This window comes from Haliotis rufescens, unplaced genomic scaffold, assembly GCF_023055435.1.
Source record: "Haliotis rufescens isolate VD_foot unplaced genomic scaffold, xgHalRufe1.0.p SCAF_7, whole genome shotgun sequence".
Classification (NCBI taxonomy): domain Eukaryota; kingdom Metazoa; phylum Mollusca; class Gastropoda; order Lepetellida; family Haliotidae; genus Haliotis; species Haliotis rufescens.
Genome location: NW_025964361.1, coordinates 58,526,598 through 58,549,603, shown reverse-complemented (window position 1 = coordinate 58,549,603; position 23,006 = coordinate 58,526,598). Strand labels below are relative to the sequence as shown.

Below are 23,006 nucleotides of genomic sequence, written 5' to 3'. Positions count from 1 at the left end.
CTCTGTGGCTGTTAAGCGAAGCTCATGCATATTCCAATTGTTTACTGAATCAGGTCGTGTGTTGTGTGGGTTGGTTGTGTACAGGGTGATACATGTCTGCTTTATTCAGCGAGCTGATCCCTCATCTAATGGATTCTCTAGAAATCCTCTGATTGAAACAGCAGGTTTGACGGCCGCATCTCCGCGGAAGCTAATATTCGTAGAATAGTACTATTTTCAGTCATTGTCGGTGTCTGCTTTATTCAGCGAGCTGATCCCTCATCTAATGGATTCTCTAGAAATCCTCTGATTGAAACAGCAGGTTTGACGGCCGCATCTCCGCGGAAGCTAATATTCGTAGAATAGTACTATTTTCAGTCATTGTCGGTGTCTGCTTTATTCAGCGAGCTGATCCCTCATCTAATGGATTCTCTAGAAATCCTCTGATTGAAACAGCAGGTTTGACGGCCGCATCTCCGCGGAAGCTAATATTCGTAGAATAGTACTATTTTCAGTCATTGTCGGTGTCTGCTTTATGCAGCGAGCTGATCCCTCATCTAATGGATTCTCTAGAAATCCTCTGATTGAAACAGCAGGTTTGACGGCCGCATCTCCGCGGAAGCTAATATTCGTAGAATAGTACTATTTTCAGTCATTGTCGGTAGGCATATTTATATGATTATATCTATAATTACAGGTTACAAAATGCACAAGTGGTGTTATGCCGAGTAACCACTGCGCCGATGTGTGCTCTTAATATTTATGCATGACCCCTAGGTCAAACTCCAAAACGGGGTTTTCTACGCATGGCGGCAGAGCAAACATCGGACTGGTTCCCGTCGAACAGGCTCATTTGCATTTAACGTGACCAGACTTTTCTCTTGTTTGTAAACAAACGCGCTTTTTCAGAAATCAGTATAGAACGGACTAATGCAAGTATTTGGTGCCGCTTTACATAATGTTTTGCATAATTATATAGATATGCTACTACAACTGCGACATTGAGTTGCATGACAATATATATAGAATACTAAACGAGCTCCCGTGTAATACCAATTTTATGAAACGAGTGAATAGTTCTGGTATCTGACGAGCGAAAGCGAGTCAGATACCACAACTATTCACGAGTTTCATAAAATTGGTTTTACACGAGAGCGAGTTTAGTATTTTATTTATTACTTGTCATTTATAATGTTTTTAGAATTATACTGTTGAGTGTAAATAGGCTGACACCTACACGGTTGAGTTTAACAGAATAATACTTCAAACACGTCAAAAGTTGAAACGTATGAATTTAATATCATACAATGGTCCACCTTTAGAATTCAGGCGTTCGTCCCACAAAATTATCGTAGTGCTAAGGCTATCACAACTCACATAATTTAACTTAGACTAAAGACTCTCGTTGCGCTAGAGTACGATCGCCTTGTAGCACGGGTTGCAAGCGGTACCTTTGATCCTACCCGTGCTGTATCATGGTAGTAAGAGCACGGTTTGTTAAAGATTATTACCATTGGCTGATGCCAAGATCAGCAAGCCCCGCCTACTGGCTTGAGAAATTTCAAACTTACGACAATGTTTCTTCAGTGTTGTACAGTGTTCAAGAGTAATAACGTAAATAAACCAAAAAACAATAGAAATGTTTATAACTTTATTAAAAGATTACAATGTAACTGTCAAACAAAAAAACAACTGGACACAGAACGCATTTTGCTAAATTCGGAAAATTAATAGTTGAAATTTCTAATGTGCCTTTGAAAATTCCAAAGGTTACACTTGATTTAACAATTAGATTAAAAGTTAAAAACGTTTCGAAGGCAGAAAGCATGTAACGTCATATTTAACGTCATATTATACGTCACTAAATTTTACACAAACTCGCGCAATTTTGGAATGACCGTCGCAACCCGTGCTACAAGTCACTTACAACACACCCACCTACTCGTTGTTTGGGCCGTAAGAGCACGGATTGGCATGGCATTTGATTGACAGACAAAAGGATCACCTCGGGGCTCCGCCCCTCGGTCCTTTTGTCTGTCATTCAAATGCCATGCCAAACCGTGCTCTTACGGCCCAAACAACTCGCCTTGGTGTGTTGTAACTATAACTTGTGGAACGGGGCCTTGCAGCTCAAAGTTTACAATGACTTCACAATACCCGATGACGTAATTTGTTGAATTTTGTTGCAAGATCCATCGGCGAAACAATGCCATGTGACGTCAGCCTAGCAACAAGGTTGCTGGGGTCATCGAGTGTGCATAAGCTCCTCCCAGTGATCTATCATCTCCACACACAATGTCGTTGAATACGCCAAGGGATGTTGAGAGCTTTCAATATTTGTTCGTGAAACGTGTTCCGAGAGTACATGAGCACGCGTTTTGGTATTACACAATGTGTAATAAAGCTGTATGTTTATTAAACGGGTGATCTCTTCACGGGCAAGTAATAAAGGCCTTTATTACTCATCCTTGAAGAGATCACCCGTTTAATAAACATACAGCGGTATTACACATTGTTGATTGACAGGCCTAGTGATTCTTGCACTTCACAATCACTGCTCTGTGTTCCGACTTGCCAACCGTCTCTGCTCCATCCCAAACTTTCAATGTGACAGCTAGCCAGTCTCGCACACTCAGCTCTATCTTTGCCGGTACAATCACCAATTCTGTGATAAATGTAAATTTTCTAAACCATAGCAGTGACATGTCATCAGACATGAATCGCCAGTGATAGAAAGTTTGAAAACAGACTGTCATCGGGGGAATCCCTCTGCCTGCGGTCATGTGACGTTGTGACCTTGGCCTTGTCAACGAACGAATAAACTTGTTTTGTTATTGTTTTCGAAACATTACCGCAGTTTCGAAGTTTCGCAGGAAGTTCATTAGATTTAGAAGTAGATTTATTGTGGAAAAAAAGAGCGTTCGGGTGTTTTCTCCATTGGAATTGCTAAAATTTTGATATTATAGATGCACTTGACGATGACTATTTACATGACTTTGTATTCATACGCATGACCAGATTTGAACTCGGGATGCGACGTACGGAGTCAATCAGCTGATTTTTACGTAGGTACAAATGACGAGTAATAAATAAAATACTAAACTCGCTCCCGTGTAGTACCAATTTTATGAAACTCGTGAATAGTTGTGGTATCTGACTCGCTTTCGCTCGTCAGATACCAGAACTATTCACTCGTTTAATAAAATTGGTACTACACGGGAGCTCGTTTAGTATTCTATAAATATGTATGCATTAAAGTGACCGTATCCCGTGTGCGAAATACGCTGCAGTCGGAAAGCGCACGTTAAATCTTCTATATCAGTCAGTCAGTGACCGTATCGCTAGCTCCCCGTAGGGCTTCGATGATAGCACGTGGAGCCGTACAACCAATGTAAACAAAGGATAACTGAGCTAAAACAAGTAGATTTTCACGTATTAGCATACTTTCTTAATGAACCGTAACCATTCTTTGACATTTGTTTATGAAAATGTGTAGACTTGTCAAACATGAAACGGATGAAAAGCATATGCAATATCTTGAATGGACTGTGAAAGATGTGACGAGTCGCCAACATGGCGCTGAGATATCCGCAAGGTAGGAGAGTATATTAAAGAGGTTTCAGCATTTGATTAGCAAGCTCAAATCCGCAGTGATGTGTTATTTTGGGTTGGCCAAGTTCACGACTCGATGAAATGTGTGTTTATATCAGTGATCTGGGGGGCTAACAGGTTTGTTCGTCATCAGCAGCCAACCGAGAGATGTGAAAAAAGGTGTACGGGCAAGCCCTCACGGAACAAAACCCCCTTTGGATAAAAGACCACAATAAGCATGATTAGATCTAGTAAAGAAACAGAAGATGTAAGTTTTTTACATATTTTATTATTTTACTTCTTTACATAAAACCTGCACAAGTTAGCTTAACCCATTTTGTCATGGGTTTTTGTTTGTTCCCAGGGGTCATTTGTCGAAGGGGATTTTATTCTACAATCTCAAAAATAGTGTGGTCCATGTCAGCCAGTGGCCATAGACTGACAAATACACTCCGTGAAAAGCTCATCTGAGGAAAATGTGTGTAATACTTGTGTGTATCACGTTTTGGGTGGATATTTAAATGAACTTGATCAATGCATTACTCAAAATGATTTATTTTCAATGCCTTGATTTTGGGTATGGGAAAACAACATATTGACAGATCTTATGTGTTAAGAAACATATAAAAAGTGGACTGTTATGAAAAATATCAATTAAAAAAATTCTCAAAAATAATAAGGGCCTTTATATGTAACAACATATGTTATGTCAGCAAATGTATTCAATTATTGCCCATGGGACATCTGGTTATTGTGGTCACCCACTGGCCCAATACTGTATGTTTACAAATCACACGATCTGTTCATTATACACATCAAGACCTCAATCACAGGACCTTTTAGTCGAAATAAATATACATTCATGGACCAAAGCACCCTTCAGCACCCTTTGAGGAATGTGCATGAATTTCGCTGAAGTTTCTGGCTCAGTCAGCATTCAAAAGGATATTTTTGTTCAACACTGTTGGATTAATTACCAGGATTAAACTGTATTCAGGATTCCTTTCATATTTTTTACGTCAGATGCAAATCGACCCACGAAGATCCGGGGTAGAATAGGTCTTCCTTCCCCTATTCGCATATAATACAAGCTGCACTGGGTATTCACACATGCTGTTTTTATACATTTGAGTTTTTCCTTTAATTCATGCGTTCTGTATGCAAATTAATTGAAAGTAGTTGGGTTTTGAATATTTGGGGGGGGGGGGGGGGGGGGGGGGGGGATTTTATGCAAATATGTAGCTTATCTGTAGCTCTGATTATACCAAACTATTTGTTCCTTTTTGGTACAGATCTGTTTTGACAGTCACTTACCACCCCTGTATGTTTCAGCCTGGGAGGCAGCTGCAGCCATCAGCCCGGGCAGTATGAGTGGGGACGAGAGGAAAGGCTCTGGCACTTACTCTGTCTTTGTTGGCCGTCTACACAGGGAGGCAACAAAGGTACGTAACCATGGTAACTAATGATAGTGTTTCCTGGGGCTGTAACAAAGCACTTCTTGCAATACAAAACATATCTCTATAGTTAGGGCCACTTTAATACACATAAACTCAACATTTGAAGGTAAGACAATAATAAGCAGTGTCTTAAGTGTAGAAAGTACTACTAACCATGCTAACAGCTTCAGTAGCAGAGCCATTTGTGACGTCATGATAACCAATGAAGTCACAATGGTCTGCAAAGCAATTTCATTGCAGAGATATCTATAATGTAGATATCGCTTGATCTCACCCAAGCTATATCTCCTGCAATCATGACCTCTGTCCACAGGATCACTGATTCATTCCAGGCCCTAAAAGTAATTATTTAAACGTACAGATTCTTAAAATTAATTATTGGGGACCCCCTTTTTAGTAAGTCACGGTAAAACCCTGCTGACAGTACATCCTTGTTCAGAGATGTAAGTAAAAGCACCACGACTGTCTCTGACAACACAGCCATTGATAATATAAATCTACATACATAGCAAAAATTCAAAGGTAAATTTCCAAATCAGGACTTTATGCTCTATCTGGCCATTCTTTCAGCCTGTTTTTTTTGGTTGTATTCAGGTAGTTCAGATTTAGAGTTCAAACCATCAATATCAGATGGTGGTGCTGCCATTTTTGACATCACTCTACTCTTTAACTACTGTAGTGTTTCTGATCGGGGCTCAATTTAAGGAACTTGATTTAACTTGCACCAGGTACATGTTGACATGAAAACCAAGTTGAATCAAACAAAACCAGGTAGCATTCTGGTCCCATAAATTTACCAAAGTTGAAACATGGGCCAGTCTGCGGCCAGTGTCACAGACATAAATGACGCATTGGTGTCAAACGTGATAGTAACATGTGCACATAATCTTGAGGTACCCACGGTTTGAAGACATGATGCCTAAGAAAGGACGTTACACGAACACTGAGATTAGTGATGTTGTATGGTAAAATAAACTTTAGAGGTACTGAGTGATCAAGGATCAATTTTGTGTGGACATAGTCAATCAGACACAAATTTGATTTTTTTTACATGCACTTAGTACATGCAGACATGAATGTTAAGCTGCATATTACAACACCTGGTTGCACTTGTGCATGTTTTATATAGATAAATCGAGCCCTGCTCATTGATCACAATTGTTTGTCGCATGCATCAACTGGGCTTTTGTTGAATTTATTTCGGTCTGCATTAGAGTTCTGAATTCCATTATCTCATCCATGACATCCAAGATCGCCGATTTAACATCATTAAGAGCTTCCATTGCGATAGGCCTTGGATTAGATTCCACATCAGCTGATAACAACATTCTGCTCAGGATTACAGTAACTGAAAAGTGATCTGGTTTCCCTCCTGAAATGACTATTGTCAAAACACTCCCAGATTTTGCAACAGAATCCTGTGCTCTTCCACATATGTGAACAAAGTGAAACAGCTAACAAAACCCCACAAAAAACTAACTGACAAAGCATGTCAGAGCCCTCACTGTATAGCCTACCTGTCTCGTCCCACTTGGGTGGGTAAGACGCCAGATCCTTGCTCTATACATCACTTGATCAATCATGATGACCCTGTATTGTGTACACAATGGAGCTTGTATTGCACTGCATGAACAAAATTGAACATGTTGATGGCAGAGATGTGTTTGTAATACTTATGATCACAAATTCTTTCCCTCACGTAATCAAGGTGTTTTCTTCAACCATGTCAACAGGGCACACAACTCAATCACTTGTATTTCATCAGGTGATGAGAGAAGTGAACAGGGTGTTTCCGGATGTACAATATTTTATCCTATACCAGGGTATGAAACTCCCAAAAATTTCAGCCAGACCACAGGACTGGCTAGCTGAAATACTTGCCAGCCCTGACCAAAACCTGCCTGCCCACTATAATCATATGTTTCTCAGGATAAGCTGACGGGGTTTCTTTTTGGTTACATTTTATCATTCATCTTTACATGTGAATTAATGATTATCATCGGGAAATATTTAGAATATTGTCACATATGAAATATAACCCGACCGTCGGGCAGGGGGATTTGAAAATCTGGCAGCCCGAGTTGAAATCAACCCGTCTCGGACGGTTGGGCAGGCAGATATTTCGAACACTGCCTATACGCATACAATTGTCAGTGGATACAAATAATATACATAGCTTGTCCTCGGTGATGCAGAAAACTATGACTCAGACTAATGGGCGACTTATCCCCTGACAAACCAGTGCTCTGTGACGTCAGCCTAGATGCTCAGCGTCAACAGATATTTTCCAAATCTTTTCATGTTTTGAATCTAGGTGATCACATGATTTTGACTTCACGAAGTAAGACAAGTTTTATTACAATATTGACTTTGATTATCTATCAATGCAAGTGAGTTGAGAGGTGGAATCTGATTGGTCAATAGGAGGGACATAGAGGGGACTGGTCAGTAGGAGGGACATAGAGGGGACATACCTTACAATATCCACTAGTGGCGCTACGATTGAACCCAGAAATTCCAGGCTGGTTCGGCAAGGGTGGAAACTGGTTTTTTACGGTCAGTTAACTCCCTTACCTCAGGGAGATGGCAGTGTGCAGCCTCTAAAGGGTTGCTCCCCCATGTGAATATTAAGCATGGGAGTAAATGCACTTATCCATTATCCAAAAACTAAAGATATTCTGCAATCCCTCAACATTTTGTATCAGTTACTATCAGTTTTACCATAAAATAAACATATTGTGTAAAATATCGGTGCTACAGATTCCATCAATTAATGTGAAATGTACGTCGAGTAACTGGGTGTGCCAAGGGACAGGAAAGTCTACAGTGATCATGGTTATCATTGTTTAATATGGAGACAGATAGAGGGCACAGGTGGCCCAGTCATCTGAGTAGGGGTGACTATTGAGGCATTTTTGGCTATTGCGATAGTTAAAACAACTATTGCGATAGTGGCCTTACTATTGCGATAGTTTTTACTTGCAATTAAAGCAGGCTTTAGCAGCATATATTTCAGCATTTTGACTGACACCATCAAAATAATTATAACTTTCTGATACTATATGTAAAGAAAACAAGAAATGAAAAGAAAACAAGTTCAAATTGACATTTCAAAAACATGAAAAAAAAATTTCACTTCATGTAACTGGTAAAGTCTCAGGTTACTGCAGTGTTTTAGCACCAATGTGAATGAATGTGATTGAATGACTGGTATTTGACTATACAAACTCTTTAATTGTTTTTTAAGAAAGTAAATGTACCAAACAAATTAACAATCGAAACTATCGATAGTTAGACAAACTATTGCCAATAGTATCAATTGTTTCAAGTTGCAATTGATAGTGTACTATCGTGAGATAAGCAATCACAATCAATCGATAGTTTGATGTATCGTTACACATCTGAGGTGCCACAGAGTTGCGTCCCTTGGACACGCCATAAACTTATATTGTGGGTTCTATTCCGGGTTCATCCTGATTATAATTCTTGGTTTGTCAGTACCAAACCCGTGCTCGTGGGTTTCACCGAAGTGGTAAGCGTCTGAGACCTGCATCACTTCAGGCTTTCCTCCCACATTAAGCTGACGTGCCGTGATATAACTGGAATACTGTTAAAAGCGGCGTTAAACCCAACACACTCACTCACTCACCTGGCTTATGGACAGTAAGTTATTTCAAACAAACCCGACTGTCTCCAGTCTGTTTTATACAACTCGAGTATTGCTGGCCGCAGCCTAAAACAACATTCACTCCAACAAACACTTCCTAGTTCTACTGATGTTTAATTGGCGCTACACATGTCTGTTTGTTGTTTCAGGAGGAACTGTATGAACTCTTCAAGCACTGTGGTCCTATTTTAACGACATATATTGCTGATTATGTGCAGGGTTCACATATCTATGGGTGAGTGGTTCAAATAATCGGCTCATTCATTATCAGTTTTTAGGTTCACATGTCTATTCATGTCAATAGATGAGTCATTCACATAATCAGCTCATTCATCTGCTGTGGCAAAAATAATAATACCATATTCGACGTAATAAGCGCCCCTCTCTAATAAGCGCCCACGGCGATATTTGCTAATATATTGGCTAGTGAACAATCCCAATTAGCACCCTTCGTGTGTTATATGCACACTTAATTACGGGAAATTAAATTCTGGAAAAATATATCTGGCGTGTCTTATACGTACAGACTTTTCTTTTGTATCATTTAAGGCTGTCAGCCTAAACCACAAATTTACGATCTTTCAACTCTTTCACAAAAATTATATTCTAATAAGAGCCCCCTCTTTCTAATTTTGAGAGCGCCTTTACGTCGAATACGGTTACCTTTATTCTCAGGCTCCACTCACATCATTATAAAGTTTGCTGCACCTTTCATTTTTATTTCCATTTTATAAACAAACAAAAAATCCTTAAGTATTCCAATGTTAGTCAAATACTGTATTCCAGTATTTTACTCATCAAGGAATACATTTATGTAGGGAGGCCTTGCCAAGTTGATTGTTACACAACTGTTTATTTGGTTACATACTAGTTTGAACAACAAAACAACCAAAAAAAACACCACCCGCCCGCACTGAATTTTCAAAAGCCATTGCCTGAGAACCAGTTCTTTTATTTTTTTAAGCCTAATCTAACTTTTGGTTGCATTAGAGTTCCCTTCTATTTCTCCCTGTCACAGCTTCTCTCTGGAACTTATATTTCATGTTGAATATTGTTACAATTTGTGTTTCCAGTTTTGTTTCTTGCGTAGTGCCACACTCAGCAATATTCCAACTATTTCAAGGCAATTGGTAAATAATCAAGCCTGACCCAGACAATCCAGTGATCGATATTGTGAGCAACGATCCATACCCTTGGGGAATGATGACATGCAGTCAACCAAGTTCCCGAGCCATCGCGCCACTTGGGTGAAGGTTGCCATCGTGTGGCTTGGGTGTTGTTGTCATTGGGCATACCATGGTTATTATCCCCTGCCACGAAGTAGAAGGGGGATATAGGAATGGGTGCCGTCCTTCCATCCATCCGTCCGTCCGTCACATTTCGTTTCCGGAGCAGAACACAAAAACCGTGAGAGATATCTCAACCAAACTTGGCACATAGATAAGTCTTGTGGTGAACTGGTGCCTTTTGATAGTTTGGGATTTTTGAAAACATTATTTTTCGAGTTTCCACGGCAACGACTTTGACTTAGACTGAAAATGGCGGTAGTCCTTGTTTCCGGAGCAGAACTTGAAAAATCGTACAATATTTCTTTACCAAACTTGTCAAATAGATAGGTCTAGTGGTGAACTGGTGCCTTTTGATAGTTTGGGATTTTTAAAATTTTTATTTTTTTCAAGTTTCCATAGCAACGACTTTGACTTAGGCCGAAAATGGCGGTAGTCCTTGTTTCCAGAGCAGATCTTGAAAACCATGCCTTTTGATAGTTTGGGAGTTTTTACAAATGTTTCCTTAGCAAGAGCATAATTCAGAAACCGTTTACATATTCTACAAAAACATCTACACAGGGTTGCCTGAGAACCGTTACCATAATAACCTAATTGAGATGTATACCACTTGACAAAGGGGCTTTGACAAGGTATATGGTGAATTATTGTGAAAACACAGTTTACAAGTGGCACCCAAACCAGCCTACTTCATCACAGTGCATGGTGGTAACATGAACAGTGGCACCCCATTTTCAAGGTCACAGCAGGCAAATCTGTTTTTGGAGTCGGAAAACGGTGTTGCCGCAATATCTCAAGAACTAATCGCTGGATTGTCTTCATATTTGGTACTATGGTGTATATACAGGCGGGGGACATTTCGTCACTTTGTGACAAATACTTGTTTAAGTTATAACACATCTCATTACAAATACAACTGTAAATGCATAAAAAATGCACACAACGGACATGTCATATTGGCGCGGGATATGAATATTTCATGCTTGTTCTCTTTTTATAGTCGTTTGTTTTGGGAAGTGGATTTGATGAAGATGTTGTACTGCTAATGCTTGCAGAAGGGAATTCTGTTTTTCCATGTTATTTTAGGTCTTTAGTATGACTCAGTGACAATCTTCCAGTGTGGTTTTCAAGCATCATTGATCTTCTCTCCTCAGTTTTGTGAGATTCGCTGACCCCAAGGCAGCGCTGACGGCAGTGAGGGAATTGGACCAATGGACTCTGAAGGGGTGGATACTGAATGTGGAACTGTCTACTGACACTAGAAAGAAGCTGGTGGCTGGTAGGTTACTTGATGAGTGCACTGTCATGTCCCAGGAACTCCTGTGTTCCAGGTAGTGCCATGCGCGAATCTGGAGAACTAAACTATGGATGTAGGAATACTATGTTCTTTCCCTTCTGTCACTGCATGAGAAGTTGCACTATATCAGGGTTGCGGACTTGAACTACATTTACCTCGGACAGTAGGACTGGCTACGTGGAAGTACTTGGAATAATAATAATAATAATAATAATAATAGGCTAATTGTATAGTCCAAAACTCCACATCACCGAGGACATGTTGAATGCGTAAATCTTGAAATTAACGCAAGCATAAATTAAATGTGAAAAAGGCGAGTGGTCTTTTCTTGCGTTAATTAACTTCGCATTTATGTCTCCAAATGACTATCGACAAAAAGACACTTGGAAATAGCAGGAATACCAACTTGAATATAAACAAGGTTTTTCAGCAGCAGTTGTAACAAGTATGTATCAATGTCATACAAAGAATAAGAATTACGCATTTGGCATCCGGTGAGTTATCACTGCTGGGGTCAAGAGCTCTAAATGCTCTTGTCAAGCTTGTTTACACCTCTGCATACCAATTATTGAACTGCTGTTGGTTCAACAGTGTAAACATATAAACTGTGTGTTTTGTTTTTAGGAAAGCACTGTTTATTGTTTTTAGTCAGCGCTAATAAGCGGTGCTATTTGCTGTTTGATTGGATTAAGGTAGGATATGTGTCATTCCACTGGGGATGGGGTGCGGGCAGTCATATTGATATTGAGTCCCATTTTTGGCTAGGGGTCAGCAGTCATATTAATTTGGAGACTCATTAATTTCAAGATTTACAGTATATACGACAGAGAGGGGACAGTAAAGATCATGAAGATAGTGAATATACACACATTCAGTTGTAGCGTTCAAAACTAAAACACAGTGATACTAGGTGCACTTTTGCGGCTGAAGGCAAGGGAGTTCCATAGAGAGGCAACAGTGTGAGAGAAGGGTCGAGCACCAAAGGACTTTAGTTTATTTGGTACAGACAGAAGAAGTTGGTTATATGATCAGAGATTTCTGGTGGATTTGTATTGGAGAAACACTTCTTGAAGGACCAGTTTTATGAAGAGACTGTTTGACAAGAGTGAGGATTTTCAAATCAATCCTCTTGCGGATTCACAGCCAATGTAGTGATTTGAAGATGGGGGAGATATGAGACCAAAGCTTTGTTCTTGTCACTATCGGGCAGCTCTACTCTGTATCTTCAGCAGTCAGTTCAGCCAGTCCTTGTAAACAAATGCCACTACCATGGAATCAAAAAGTGATGATGCATCTCTTTTTGTGTTGTCTATTACTTCAAACTTGAAATATTAGTAGTTGTTTTCATGGAAAACCTCAAATGACATGACTTCTCTTTTAGTTGTGCAATAACACTGTTGTCAAGTGATGGTCCCTATCAGTAATCTGATCATGGTTGCTGTAAGTAAGGGTAAGATGGTGCGATCTGCCGATCAGTTCACATATGATTTCACCAAAATTAATGTAACCAACATTGAATACAATCTGGGACTACTGCACTTTACCAGGCATACTTTTTTCTGTGAAACTCAAAACGATGAAAATTACCGCATTCGATGTGATATGTGCCCAGGCGCTCTCAAAATTAGAAATAGGGAGCTCTTTTTAGAATATTATTTTGGTGAAAAATAAATTTTGTGTTCATGTACGACAGATATATATTTCCAGAATTTAATTGCCCATAATTAAGGTTGCATATAACACACGAGTGCGTATCATACACTAATAAATAAATCTTGTTAACATTGATCAATCGGAAGGAGTGCTAATTGGGATTGTTCACTAGCCAATATATTCGCAAATATCCGTGGGCGCTTATTAGAGCGGGGGGCTTATTATGTCGAATACGGTATACAGTTTCTTTACATTGGATTAATTTGTGAAAAGAGTGAGCTAACCTGTACCCTACCTCACAAGTAACCCCAAGGATAGTAAAGGGGCGTTTGATTGGCGAGTGGTGCCCAACCTAAAGGTCATGAAAGGGTGTTTGATAGGAAAGCCAAAAGGCGTACTTGATCAGAAAGGGGATCCATGGGCTGAGGGTAAAGTTGGGGTAACTTATCCCTACCCACACACAACTAACCTTAGGATCAAGGAGGAACGCGTGATCCGACAAGTGAGAGCCACAGTCTGCCGCATGAGCCAATTAGCACTAATAAGATGCGCCCAGTAAACTGCATTGTTACCTACAAGTTTGGATTAAATAAATAAATTAGATTACAAACATAAGTCCAGATATACATTGAACACTTTTTATTATCAAATAGTCTAATAAACCATTTTTTTGTGGGGGTACGTTGAAGGAAGTGTACTTCGGCTCGATGTTTCAAGAAAAGTGTAATGGTCCACTCATGTCCGAGGGGGTGAAGCCGAGGCACTGCACAAAGTATAATCATTTAGGAACCCTGCACCGCTGCATTGAGCTATCGAAGGTTCATTGAATGAGGGGGGAGGGAATGGATTTCTTAAAAGTTCTAAATTTCTTAGATTCAGAGGTATATTAATGTTGTATATTGAAATTGTATTCAGTGCAATAATGTAAGACTAAGCATTAAAACTTCTTCCTATATATATGTCCTGTTGAAAAAACAGGTTATCTCTACTAAGCCATTAAGTTAGAAAACTGCATTTTGGAAATTATTAATGAAGTTGGCTGCAGATTAGGGGCCAGATATCAGCCTGTGATCAGGTCTAGATAAATCCCTGTCTGGGTCATACTAATTATTATCTATTTGTTAATTAAGCTGTAACATATTCACTGACTCACATTCAATCTGTTGACCATGTCAGAGGGTCATCTGGAAGACACACATCAACGACGTGTCCAGTCTGCCCCGCCCGCCAGACACCTGGAGATGACCCGCATGTCCATGGACAACTTGCTGAGTGAGAGTCGACTGCGAGACTGCTGCACCGAGATGAACAGACAGCAAGGCATACACGGTCAGACAACGTACCCAGATCCCATCTTGTGTACAGTCAAACCCAGTTATCAAAGTAATCAAAGACCTTACAGCAAGGCATACACGGTCAGACAACGTACACAATTAAAGCCACAGGGAAACCACCATCCAGCCACAAGCCAGAACCATCAGGAGCAGTGTACCACATTCCGTGCAATTGTGGACAAGCTTACATAGGAGAAACATCTAGGCCCCTCAAAACCCGGCTCTTAATTGTAAGAAAGAAGTTGTTCATCCATAAATTTCTTATCCTTACTTAGTACTCCAACTTCTAAATGCCTATCAAAGAAGTTACCCAGATCCCATCTTGTGTACAGTCAAACCCAGTAATCAAAGACCTTACAGCAAGGCATACACGGTCAGACAACGTACCCACATCCCATCTTGTTGTGTAGAGTCAATCCCAGTAATCAAATACCATTCCCTTTAAAATGCTTATTAAACAATCCTGTGAAATTGTCTGCATTAACAAGTTTAATAATTAATGAATCATGTAGTTATCTCCCTTTGTTAGGGGGTGGGTCAATTCATCTGTGAGATTTTGTGTTAGAGTAAGTCCTCAGCAACCTATGCTGGTCATAAGAGGCGACCAAATGGATCGGGTGGTCAGACTCAGTGACATGCTTGATAGCTTGTCACCGTACCCTGACAGCATGCATCATTGCACATAATACCGGTTAAAAGTGGTCTTCAGCAATCCATGCTTAAAAGAGACAACTGATGGGATCGAGACTGTCTTGTCCGGATTCAATTAGTTATATAGGCTGGCGTCATATAGCTCAAACATTACTGAGCATGGTTTTAGTCAGCCAATAAGACAATAAAAATGCTGAGAATGTCATCTCTGATACTATGGTTGACCATGCCCCGATCCTCTTTATGGCAGCAAGCAACAGACTGGATGCAGAGAGGCTGATAGCGGACATCAATGGATTGAAGTGTGGCAAGACATCTGTCCTTCACGGAGACCTGATAGGGCAGCAGCACAGGAACATCTCTCACATCAAGAGGACCTTAATGAAAAGGTGATGCATCACTGTAATGTGCTTATTACTTGTATATTACTTTGTAGTGCTTTGGAACCCGGACTATTGACCCTAGTGCTTTGGAACTTTGACCATTTACTGTAGTGCTTTGGACCTTGGACGATGGCCAAAGTGCTTTGGACACCAGACCATTGACCATAGCGCTTTGGATCCCAGACCATTGACCATAGTGCTTTGGACCCTGGACCATTGACCATAGTGCTTTGACCCTGGACCATTGACCATAGTGCTTTGGACCCCGGAAGAAGTGGTTTCTTTAAAGATTCTTATTTTTAACATAAATATTGGCATCTTTGAAAGAATTATGTTCATTCTCAGCAGCTTTTATACGTGTCTCATTGGCCTTATCACCATGCTTTCCATGTGACAATTACACAAGTAATGCATATTTTGATCTGAGTTCAGTTGCCCTCTCAAAAGGGCAGTGTCAGATTGGACAAATTAGCTCCTTTTTTAAAAATTTTCTTGGCTTCTTCAAATAGTATATAACGAAATAAACAGTTGTGTACCATCAACCTGGGAAAGGGCCTCCCTACATAAAAAGCATACAAAGTTCTATTGCCGCCATGACCATAACACAAGATGCCCAGTAAAGCAGTGCACAGGGAAGTAACTGTGTGCTATTTTGGATCATATTGTTTTTAGGAATGAGGATTTTTTATTTTTATGGAAATAATAAAAACATGTGGCGGACTTTATGATAATGCGGGCAGAGTCTGAGAACCAAGACTATTATTTTGTTAGCCTAATACGTGCCATGACATAGTTGTCACACTGACACATTTTGTTTTTGCAGCGAAGCAAATGGAAGGGTTTTGCCTCAAACAACCAATACATTCTTCAAGACTCTTCAAAATATCCTGGAAAACGTTGTCTCCATTGCACAAGAAGTTGACGACCCACACGGTCCATCTTCTCCTGGCTCGACAACAGCAGATGGAGCCTGCTCCCAGCCTGGTGCAGGGAATAGTTCCACCTTTATACAACACCTTACATATGCCATCGAGAAGACTAACGGGGTGTCATTGAGCTTAGAAGAAAAGATAGCCTGTACGTCAAATTTGAAGAAATCGCAATCAGACTTAAAGTTACCCTGTCGTGACAGAACATGTGATGTAAGTTCTAGGGGAGGTGGAAGAAACAATTGTGGATCAAACAGAGCTTCAAAGTTAGAAGAGAGTATGTTTTCTGATAAAAATGACTGTGAAGGTGATGAAATTGAGGCAAGGGATTTGAAGCAGTCTGATGCCACACAGACACAAGCTGGTGTATCATCAGGGAGTGATGCTTACGCAAGAAACATGGCCATCAATGTCAAGAAAAATTATTCAAAGAATGACAACTATAAACATAGTTTCATTGATACAAGAAACGGTGTGGTTGGTGACACAAGAAACGGTTTGGTTGGTGACACAAGAAACGGTTTGGTTGGTGACACAAGAAACGGTGTGATCAATGACACAAGAAACAGTGGGGTCGATGACACAAGAAAAAGTGGGATCGATGACACAAGAAACAGTGGGATCAATGACACAAGAAATGGTGTGGTTGATGACACAAGAAACGGTTTGGTTGATGATACAAGAAACTGTATGGTCGATGATGCAAGGAACTGTATGGTCGATGATGCAAGGAACCGTGTGATGAGGAGAGCTCTTGGTGATGCAGCAATGATGGGCCATGCATCAGAGCCTGAGCCTGAGGAACAAACAAACTGTAAACACTGTAGTCTAAGAGATATAATGAGAGGATCAAACAATGAAGAATCAAACAGTAGTGACAACTCTGACAGCAAAAGGTATCGACGGTTTTTAAAACATTCTGGATTTGAGAAAGGACAATGTGTGAATACGGACACCTCTTCTTCAAATCAGGATGACTCAGAAAATGACTCTCCTACCTCTAAATTCAAACAAAAAAGTCAAATAACTGCAACTAAGAAAGTCTGTGTTGAACAAAGGAAACCTTCAGAGTTGAAATTGAGTTCTGATAGCTGTGAAAAATGTATACTCAAGAACGATATCAGCTGTGACGAATTGACATCAATGTTAAAGAACATTCTTCACATCCCAACCAATGGTGGCAACCAAACAAAAGCTTTAAAAGATACTCATGTCAGTGCCTTTCATTTTGATCCAGAATTAAACCAGGCTTCTTATTGTAGTCTTCCAGCAAGTCATAGATCACCAGCAGCATTTAGAAACTCACCCACTCCTGTACATAATCAGACAAATACCTCTGGTTCAGCTTCACCTGATCGTTTCCCAGCTGGACCACAGGTTACAAATGGATACTTGCCTCCTATGGGCAGGGGCCTGTCATCCATTCTTGACAGGCTCAAATCAAAGGAGAGAAGAACAGGGCCATTTTTGTCGGAAAATGAAAAACCTTCTCGCCATGTTGACGGTACTGAGCATGGAAATCGCTTTCCTGTTGATTGTCCTCATGTTGATCGTCCTCATGTTGATTGTCCTCATGTTGATCGTCCTCATGTTGATTGTCCTCATGTTGATTGTCCTCATGTTGATTGTCCTCATGTTTTCTATGCTGGAGGTGTTTTTCCATCCAATTCTAATGACGAAATTTTGACATCCAACTGTGTTGAGTTTATCAGAGATGAAACATTTCATGGTACTGTAAGACAGAGGAATGCTCGACCTAAGGCTCTACCACAGAGTTGGGTTGGCTCCTCAACACATGGTGAATCTCTTTCCAAAGCAGAGATAAGGTTTCGCCCTCTGAGAGACAGCATCAGAACCCCTCCCCAAGTCAGATCATGTGAAGAAAGGACTCAACCCAAGCCTAATGAATTGTCATCTGTGTTATCAAGTCGGTATCAGTCTTCTGATAAAACATGTGGTACAAGACTTAATGCTCAACCCAAGATGGCTGCAACGAGCATGCTTGAAGGTCGCATTAAGTCAGCTTCGTCGGAGTCGGATGTCGTTGCTGCTGATTCTGGAGTAGAGTCTGATTCCTATCAGAGAATCGTGTCAGTCAGAAAAAGTCAAGAGAGAGACAGTTCTAGGTCAGCCCATGGTGTGTCTATGTCGGAAGGAAGTCGAAGATCGAAGGATCCCGACCAGTTGCAGTTGTATATCAAACAAGGTAGGGGTCATCGTGTGTCATCAGGACTTGGTGTGTAATGATTTCATGCATCGTGATCACAACAGAATTGTAATGTGAGGTCATGTATTAATATAAAATAGTACAATTATATATCATACATGACATGCGTATTCATATAAACAAAACTGGTGATCGACTCCAAGTCACTATGACGGAATGATTGTCAGAGTTACTTCCCTTGGATGACTGCTAACTGTGCACATAATGTTTTAGTATCCCAGTCTCATTAGTTGTGTGATCTTTCTCAACCGTATCAGCTCTCCTGCTGAAGAGCTGATTTGGCTCTAACTTATATCTAATAATCGTCTGATCTCATTTATATTTCATTTAAATTAAGCTACTATGGACAGTGTATTTAAACTCCAAGCAATATTCCATATTAAATATCTAAAAATGTTGTAGATTAGTGTAAATATGTTAAATTGTTCAACTTGTGTATAATTGTTTCAGTTGTTGGCCGGGGCAGAGGACTACTAGGGAGGTTCGAGTGAGGGAACAAATCAGCACCACCATTCATCATGAATCATTTAACATTATGACGCCAGTGGAAATCTGTCACTTGTATTACAAATGTTATTATGGCAGCATTACATAAATGTATCATGGCATGTGTGTGTCCAAATCAAGAGTTCTCAGATGGGTTAGTTAAGTGAAATATTAAACAATTTTTTAAAGATACTGCTGGTATATTTTATTAGTTTCTTTACCTCACTACAATCCGTGTCATATATGAATGTTTTGGGTTTTTTACAACCAGTCGCTAATCAAGACAGCAATCTACACTGTTGTCGATAGGCTTTAGTGTAAACATACAATGTGTATGAATGTCCATTTTGTTCAAGCATCAGAATCAAACAGCTGAAGTATTTCCAGATTTTGTTTTTCTGGCCGTTGTATTTTCTTGAGATGGTTGAGACACAAGAATCTCACATAGCCAAGTTTCAAGTACATATCAGTTTACTTAGTACATGCATGTTTTTGTTTATTTCGTTACATTTTCTTCAAAGGTTTTATTTGTTTTGTAGAAATATTTAGTTTCATATCATTAATCATTATATGTGTATGTTTTAGTTCATATAATTAGTTACAATTACTGTATGTTATAGTTCATATAATTAGTTACAATTACTGTATGTTATAGTTCATATAATTAGTTACAATTACTGTATGTTATAGTTCATATAATTAGTTGCTATGAGGCAATACCGATTTTGATTTAAAAAAAATAAAATGTGATGACACACAGTAATATTATTCTGAGCATAAAAAACAATGCCTAGCATACATTAAATATAGTTAAAACTGTAAAGTTTTATCACAAATGTTTTATTTTGATTTACCAAGTTTGGTATCTCCTGTTCGTTCAGCTGAAGTGAGACGTTGTAGTTTTTGAAGAGTCACTATATATACCAAACAAAGAAAGGTAAGGTTCATGAACATTTTTTGGGGACATTTTTATGATATTGTGTGCTCAGTCTTCACTACAAAACAAATGTGCCCCCAAATATTCATGATCCATAATTTTGACCAATTTGACCTCATAAATTTGTGCAACAAACATTTTTTCATATTTTGTTTATGAACAAACTACCGGTCTGAATACTGCAACAGTAAATCATTAAAAATAAAAATGTAAAATCAATTTGAACTCATGTAAAACACCCAGTTGTACCTCTAGAGACTAGACATTTCATCACCATCTTCAGATATTTGCTACATGACTGTTACAACAAGATGTCGTTATTGTTGGACCAGTTGCTATGTTTTTTACAATATTTATAATATTATTTCATATTTAGGCCACTTTGTTTTAAGTAATTTAAGGTCCAAGATTTTATGTGATGTTGGATATTATGAGAGTAACTAACGAGCTACGAGGAATTATGGTTCATCTTTCCCTGGGGAATTAAAGCCCAATACAAATGTATCCCTGCGCAACAGGAAGTGACCTTTTCATGGCACATCGGGTTCTGTAAAATAGTTTTCTATTACCATTCAAGTTTAGTATATTTGTATCACTTACTTATACAAAACAACATGCAAAACGTAAGAAACATGTTAACTTCATTGACATAACAAATGTTGACTTATAAAATTTTATAAGTCAACATCGGCAGGTGCTAGAATGTAACAAGGTAAAACTGCAGCAGCTCAGTAAGCCAATGCTTAAGTTTCTGAACTTGAAGAATTTGATGCCAAACATGCATTCCACCACAAGATGATGGATAGTGAAGACAAAATTCTGCGATGTCTCATTCTATATCAGCTCAGCTAGAGAAAGAACAAATGAAAGTAGTACCGGCAACCAATGAAACAACAAGTTATTAATAGAAATAATTATTGCCAGGAGCATTACAGAATATTTAATACCCTTTATCTGGCTTCCCTTGTGGGTATGAAATACTTCACATACCGGTATAATTGTAAAAAAGGCAGCTATGTGAATTTTAAGCTTTGTTTGAAATTTACCACCATTGCTCAAGTACTGATGCTTTATTACCAAAGTTGGTATGTTACAGATTCCCATCTCTAATTTTGTCTTTAGGAAGGATACTGTTCTGGTCCCTGTTCCACAAAACAATCATAGCACTCCTCCCATACTTTAGCATAGACTTACCATCGTCGTAGGGCTCGTTCCTATTATCTATATTAGTTCTTAGGTGATCATACCTTAACATAGGCTTACGATCATCGTAGCACTAAGATTTGAGGAACAGGGCCCTGGGCAGCGATCTTAGCGCCGAGGTGGTCGTTACTCCTTTACTTTGACGTAGGCTACGATCATCATAGGGCAAAGACCAATTTGTGGAACAGGGCCCTGGTTGCATTGTTGATAGTGACAAAGGCAATTCCGCTTGTACAATCTTGAGACTTGGGAGATTGCAGAGTTCATTTATGGTTCTGAAAACGTGAACCCCCATGGGTGACTCTGGGGCAAACTCTGGCACCTGTACTGATGTTTCTCTTAAAGAGGATCGGGGCGATCGGGTAGCCTAGTGGTTAAAGCGTTCGCTCGTCATGCCGAAGACCCGGGTTCGATTCCAGACATGGGTACAATGTGTGAAGCCCATTTCTGGTGTCCCCCGCCGTGATATTGCTGTAATATTGCTAAAAGCGGCGAAAACCATACTCACTCACTCACTCTAAAGAGGATCTGGTGGTTCAAAATCTGTGACTGTGTGTCAGTATGCAGCCCCAGGGGGTGTTTGTTTTTTTAGATCCTGTTCCACTCCAGCTCACAATGACAGTCTTACTGTACATGTGAAGCACTTTCAGCAGTTACTGTTTCAACATGATATGGGAATATGATTGTTTTAGATATTAGATGCTCAGATAAGCATTTTGCCATGAATAAAACGTGCAAAGGGCTGCTTCTGTTTTTACAAGGTAGCGTTTTCTAGTCATACTTAAAAATATATAAAGTAAAATATTTTATGTAAGTTATGCTTGTATAAGAACATATATATATATATTAACAACCAAAAGTTATTAAACACAACAATGTTTTAACAAGCCTTCATTGTGTTGTGTTACATCTTATTTCCACTTGAGCGATGACCCAGTTTCTGCCAGTGTTACCTGATCAGAGCTGGTTTCGTCAGCAGTGTGCGGATCTACATTAAATAGCAATGCACTCACGAATGTCCAGTAATTGTCGCAGTCGAATATCTTGAATAAGGCACATGCACATTCTTGAATCCCGGAAACACTTTGAAGCCAGCAGGAACCTGGTGTTTTAAGATAAGTATCCCGTCCTCACGGGGCAAGTAGATGCTAATAATAAATACAACTGAATGTGGATATTTTCACTATCTTACTGTCCCCTCTCTGTCGTATATACAGATAAGTATCCCGTCCTCACAGGGCGAGTAGATATTAATAATAAATACAACTGAATGTGGATATTTTCACTATCTTACTGTCCCCTCTCTGTCGTATATACAGATAAGTATCCCGTCCTCACGGGGCAAGTAGATGCTAATAATAAATACAACTGAATGTGGATATTTTCACTATCTTACTGTCCCCTCTCTGTCGTATATACAGATAAGTATCCCGTCCTCACAGGGCGAGTAGATATTAATAATAAATACAACTGAATGTGGATATTTTCACTATGTTACTGTCCCCTCTCTGTCGTATATACAGATAAGTATCCCGTACTCACGGGGCGAGTAGATATTAATAATAAATACAACTGAATGTGGATATTTTCACTATGTTACTGTCCCTTCTCTGTCGTATATACAGATAAGTATCCCGTCCTCACAGGGCGAGTAGATATTAATAATAAATACAACTGAATGTGGATATTTTCACTATCTTACTGTCCCCTCTCTGTCGTATATACAGATAAGTATCCCGTCCTCACGGGGCAAGTAGATGCTAATAATAAATACAACTGAATGTGGATATTTTCACTATCTTACTGTCCCCTCTCTGTCGTATATACAGATAAGTATCCCGTCCTCACGGGGCAAGTAGATGCTAATAATAAATACAACTGAATGTGGATATTTTCACTATCTTACTGTCCCCTCTCTGTCGTATA

The 23,006-nt window shown here is 39.5% G+C and overlaps 1 protein-coding gene across 8 annotated transcripts; it reads left to right on the top strand.

The window, feature by feature from the left end:
- Positions 1 to 2,886: 2,886 nt before the first annotated feature.
- LOC124147557 lies at positions 2,887 to 21,969 on the top strand. Of its 8 annotated transcripts, none has more exons than XM_048387469.1 (9): positions 2,887 to 3,044; positions 3,728 to 3,838; positions 4,863 to 5,012; positions 8,844 to 8,929; positions 11,135 to 11,259; positions 14,107 to 14,259; positions 15,166 to 15,304; positions 16,122 to 18,433; positions 18,905 to 21,969. In XM_048387469.1, the coding sequence occupies exons 2-9, from the start codon at positions 3,809 to 3,811 to the stop codon at positions 18,943 to 18,945; spliced, it is 3,036 nt and encodes a 1,011-aa protein (XP_048243426.1). In that variant the 5' UTR covers positions 2,887 to 3,044; positions 3,728 to 3,808; the 3' UTR covers positions 18,946 to 21,969. The 8 variants fall into 8 exon arrangements, with proteins under 8 accessions (XP_048243426.1, XP_048243425.1, XP_048243430.1 ...); XM_048387468.1 differs by having other exon boundaries at positions 3,725 to 3,838; XM_046518192.2 differs by lacking the exon at positions 2,887 to 3,044 and adding an exon at positions 3,426 to 3,574 and having other exon boundaries at positions 3,725 to 3,838.
- Positions 21,970 to 23,006: the final 1,037 nt, after the last annotated feature.

What these genes read in the sequence shown, in the direction of transcription:
- LOC124147557 (XM_048387469.1), top strand. Translation starts at nt 3,809, where the DNA reads ATGATTAGATCTAGTAAAGAAACAGAAGAT. An exon ending in TAGAAAGAAGCTGGTGGCTG is followed by an intron (nt 11,260 to 14,106) that starts GTAGGTTACTTG and finishes TGACCATGTCAG; the next exon opens with AGGGTCATCTGGAAGACACA. An exon ending in AAGAGGACCTTAATGAAAAG is followed by an intron (nt 15,305 to 16,121) that starts GTGATGCATCAC and finishes TTGTTTTTGCAG; the next exon opens with CGAAGCAAATGGAAGGGTTT.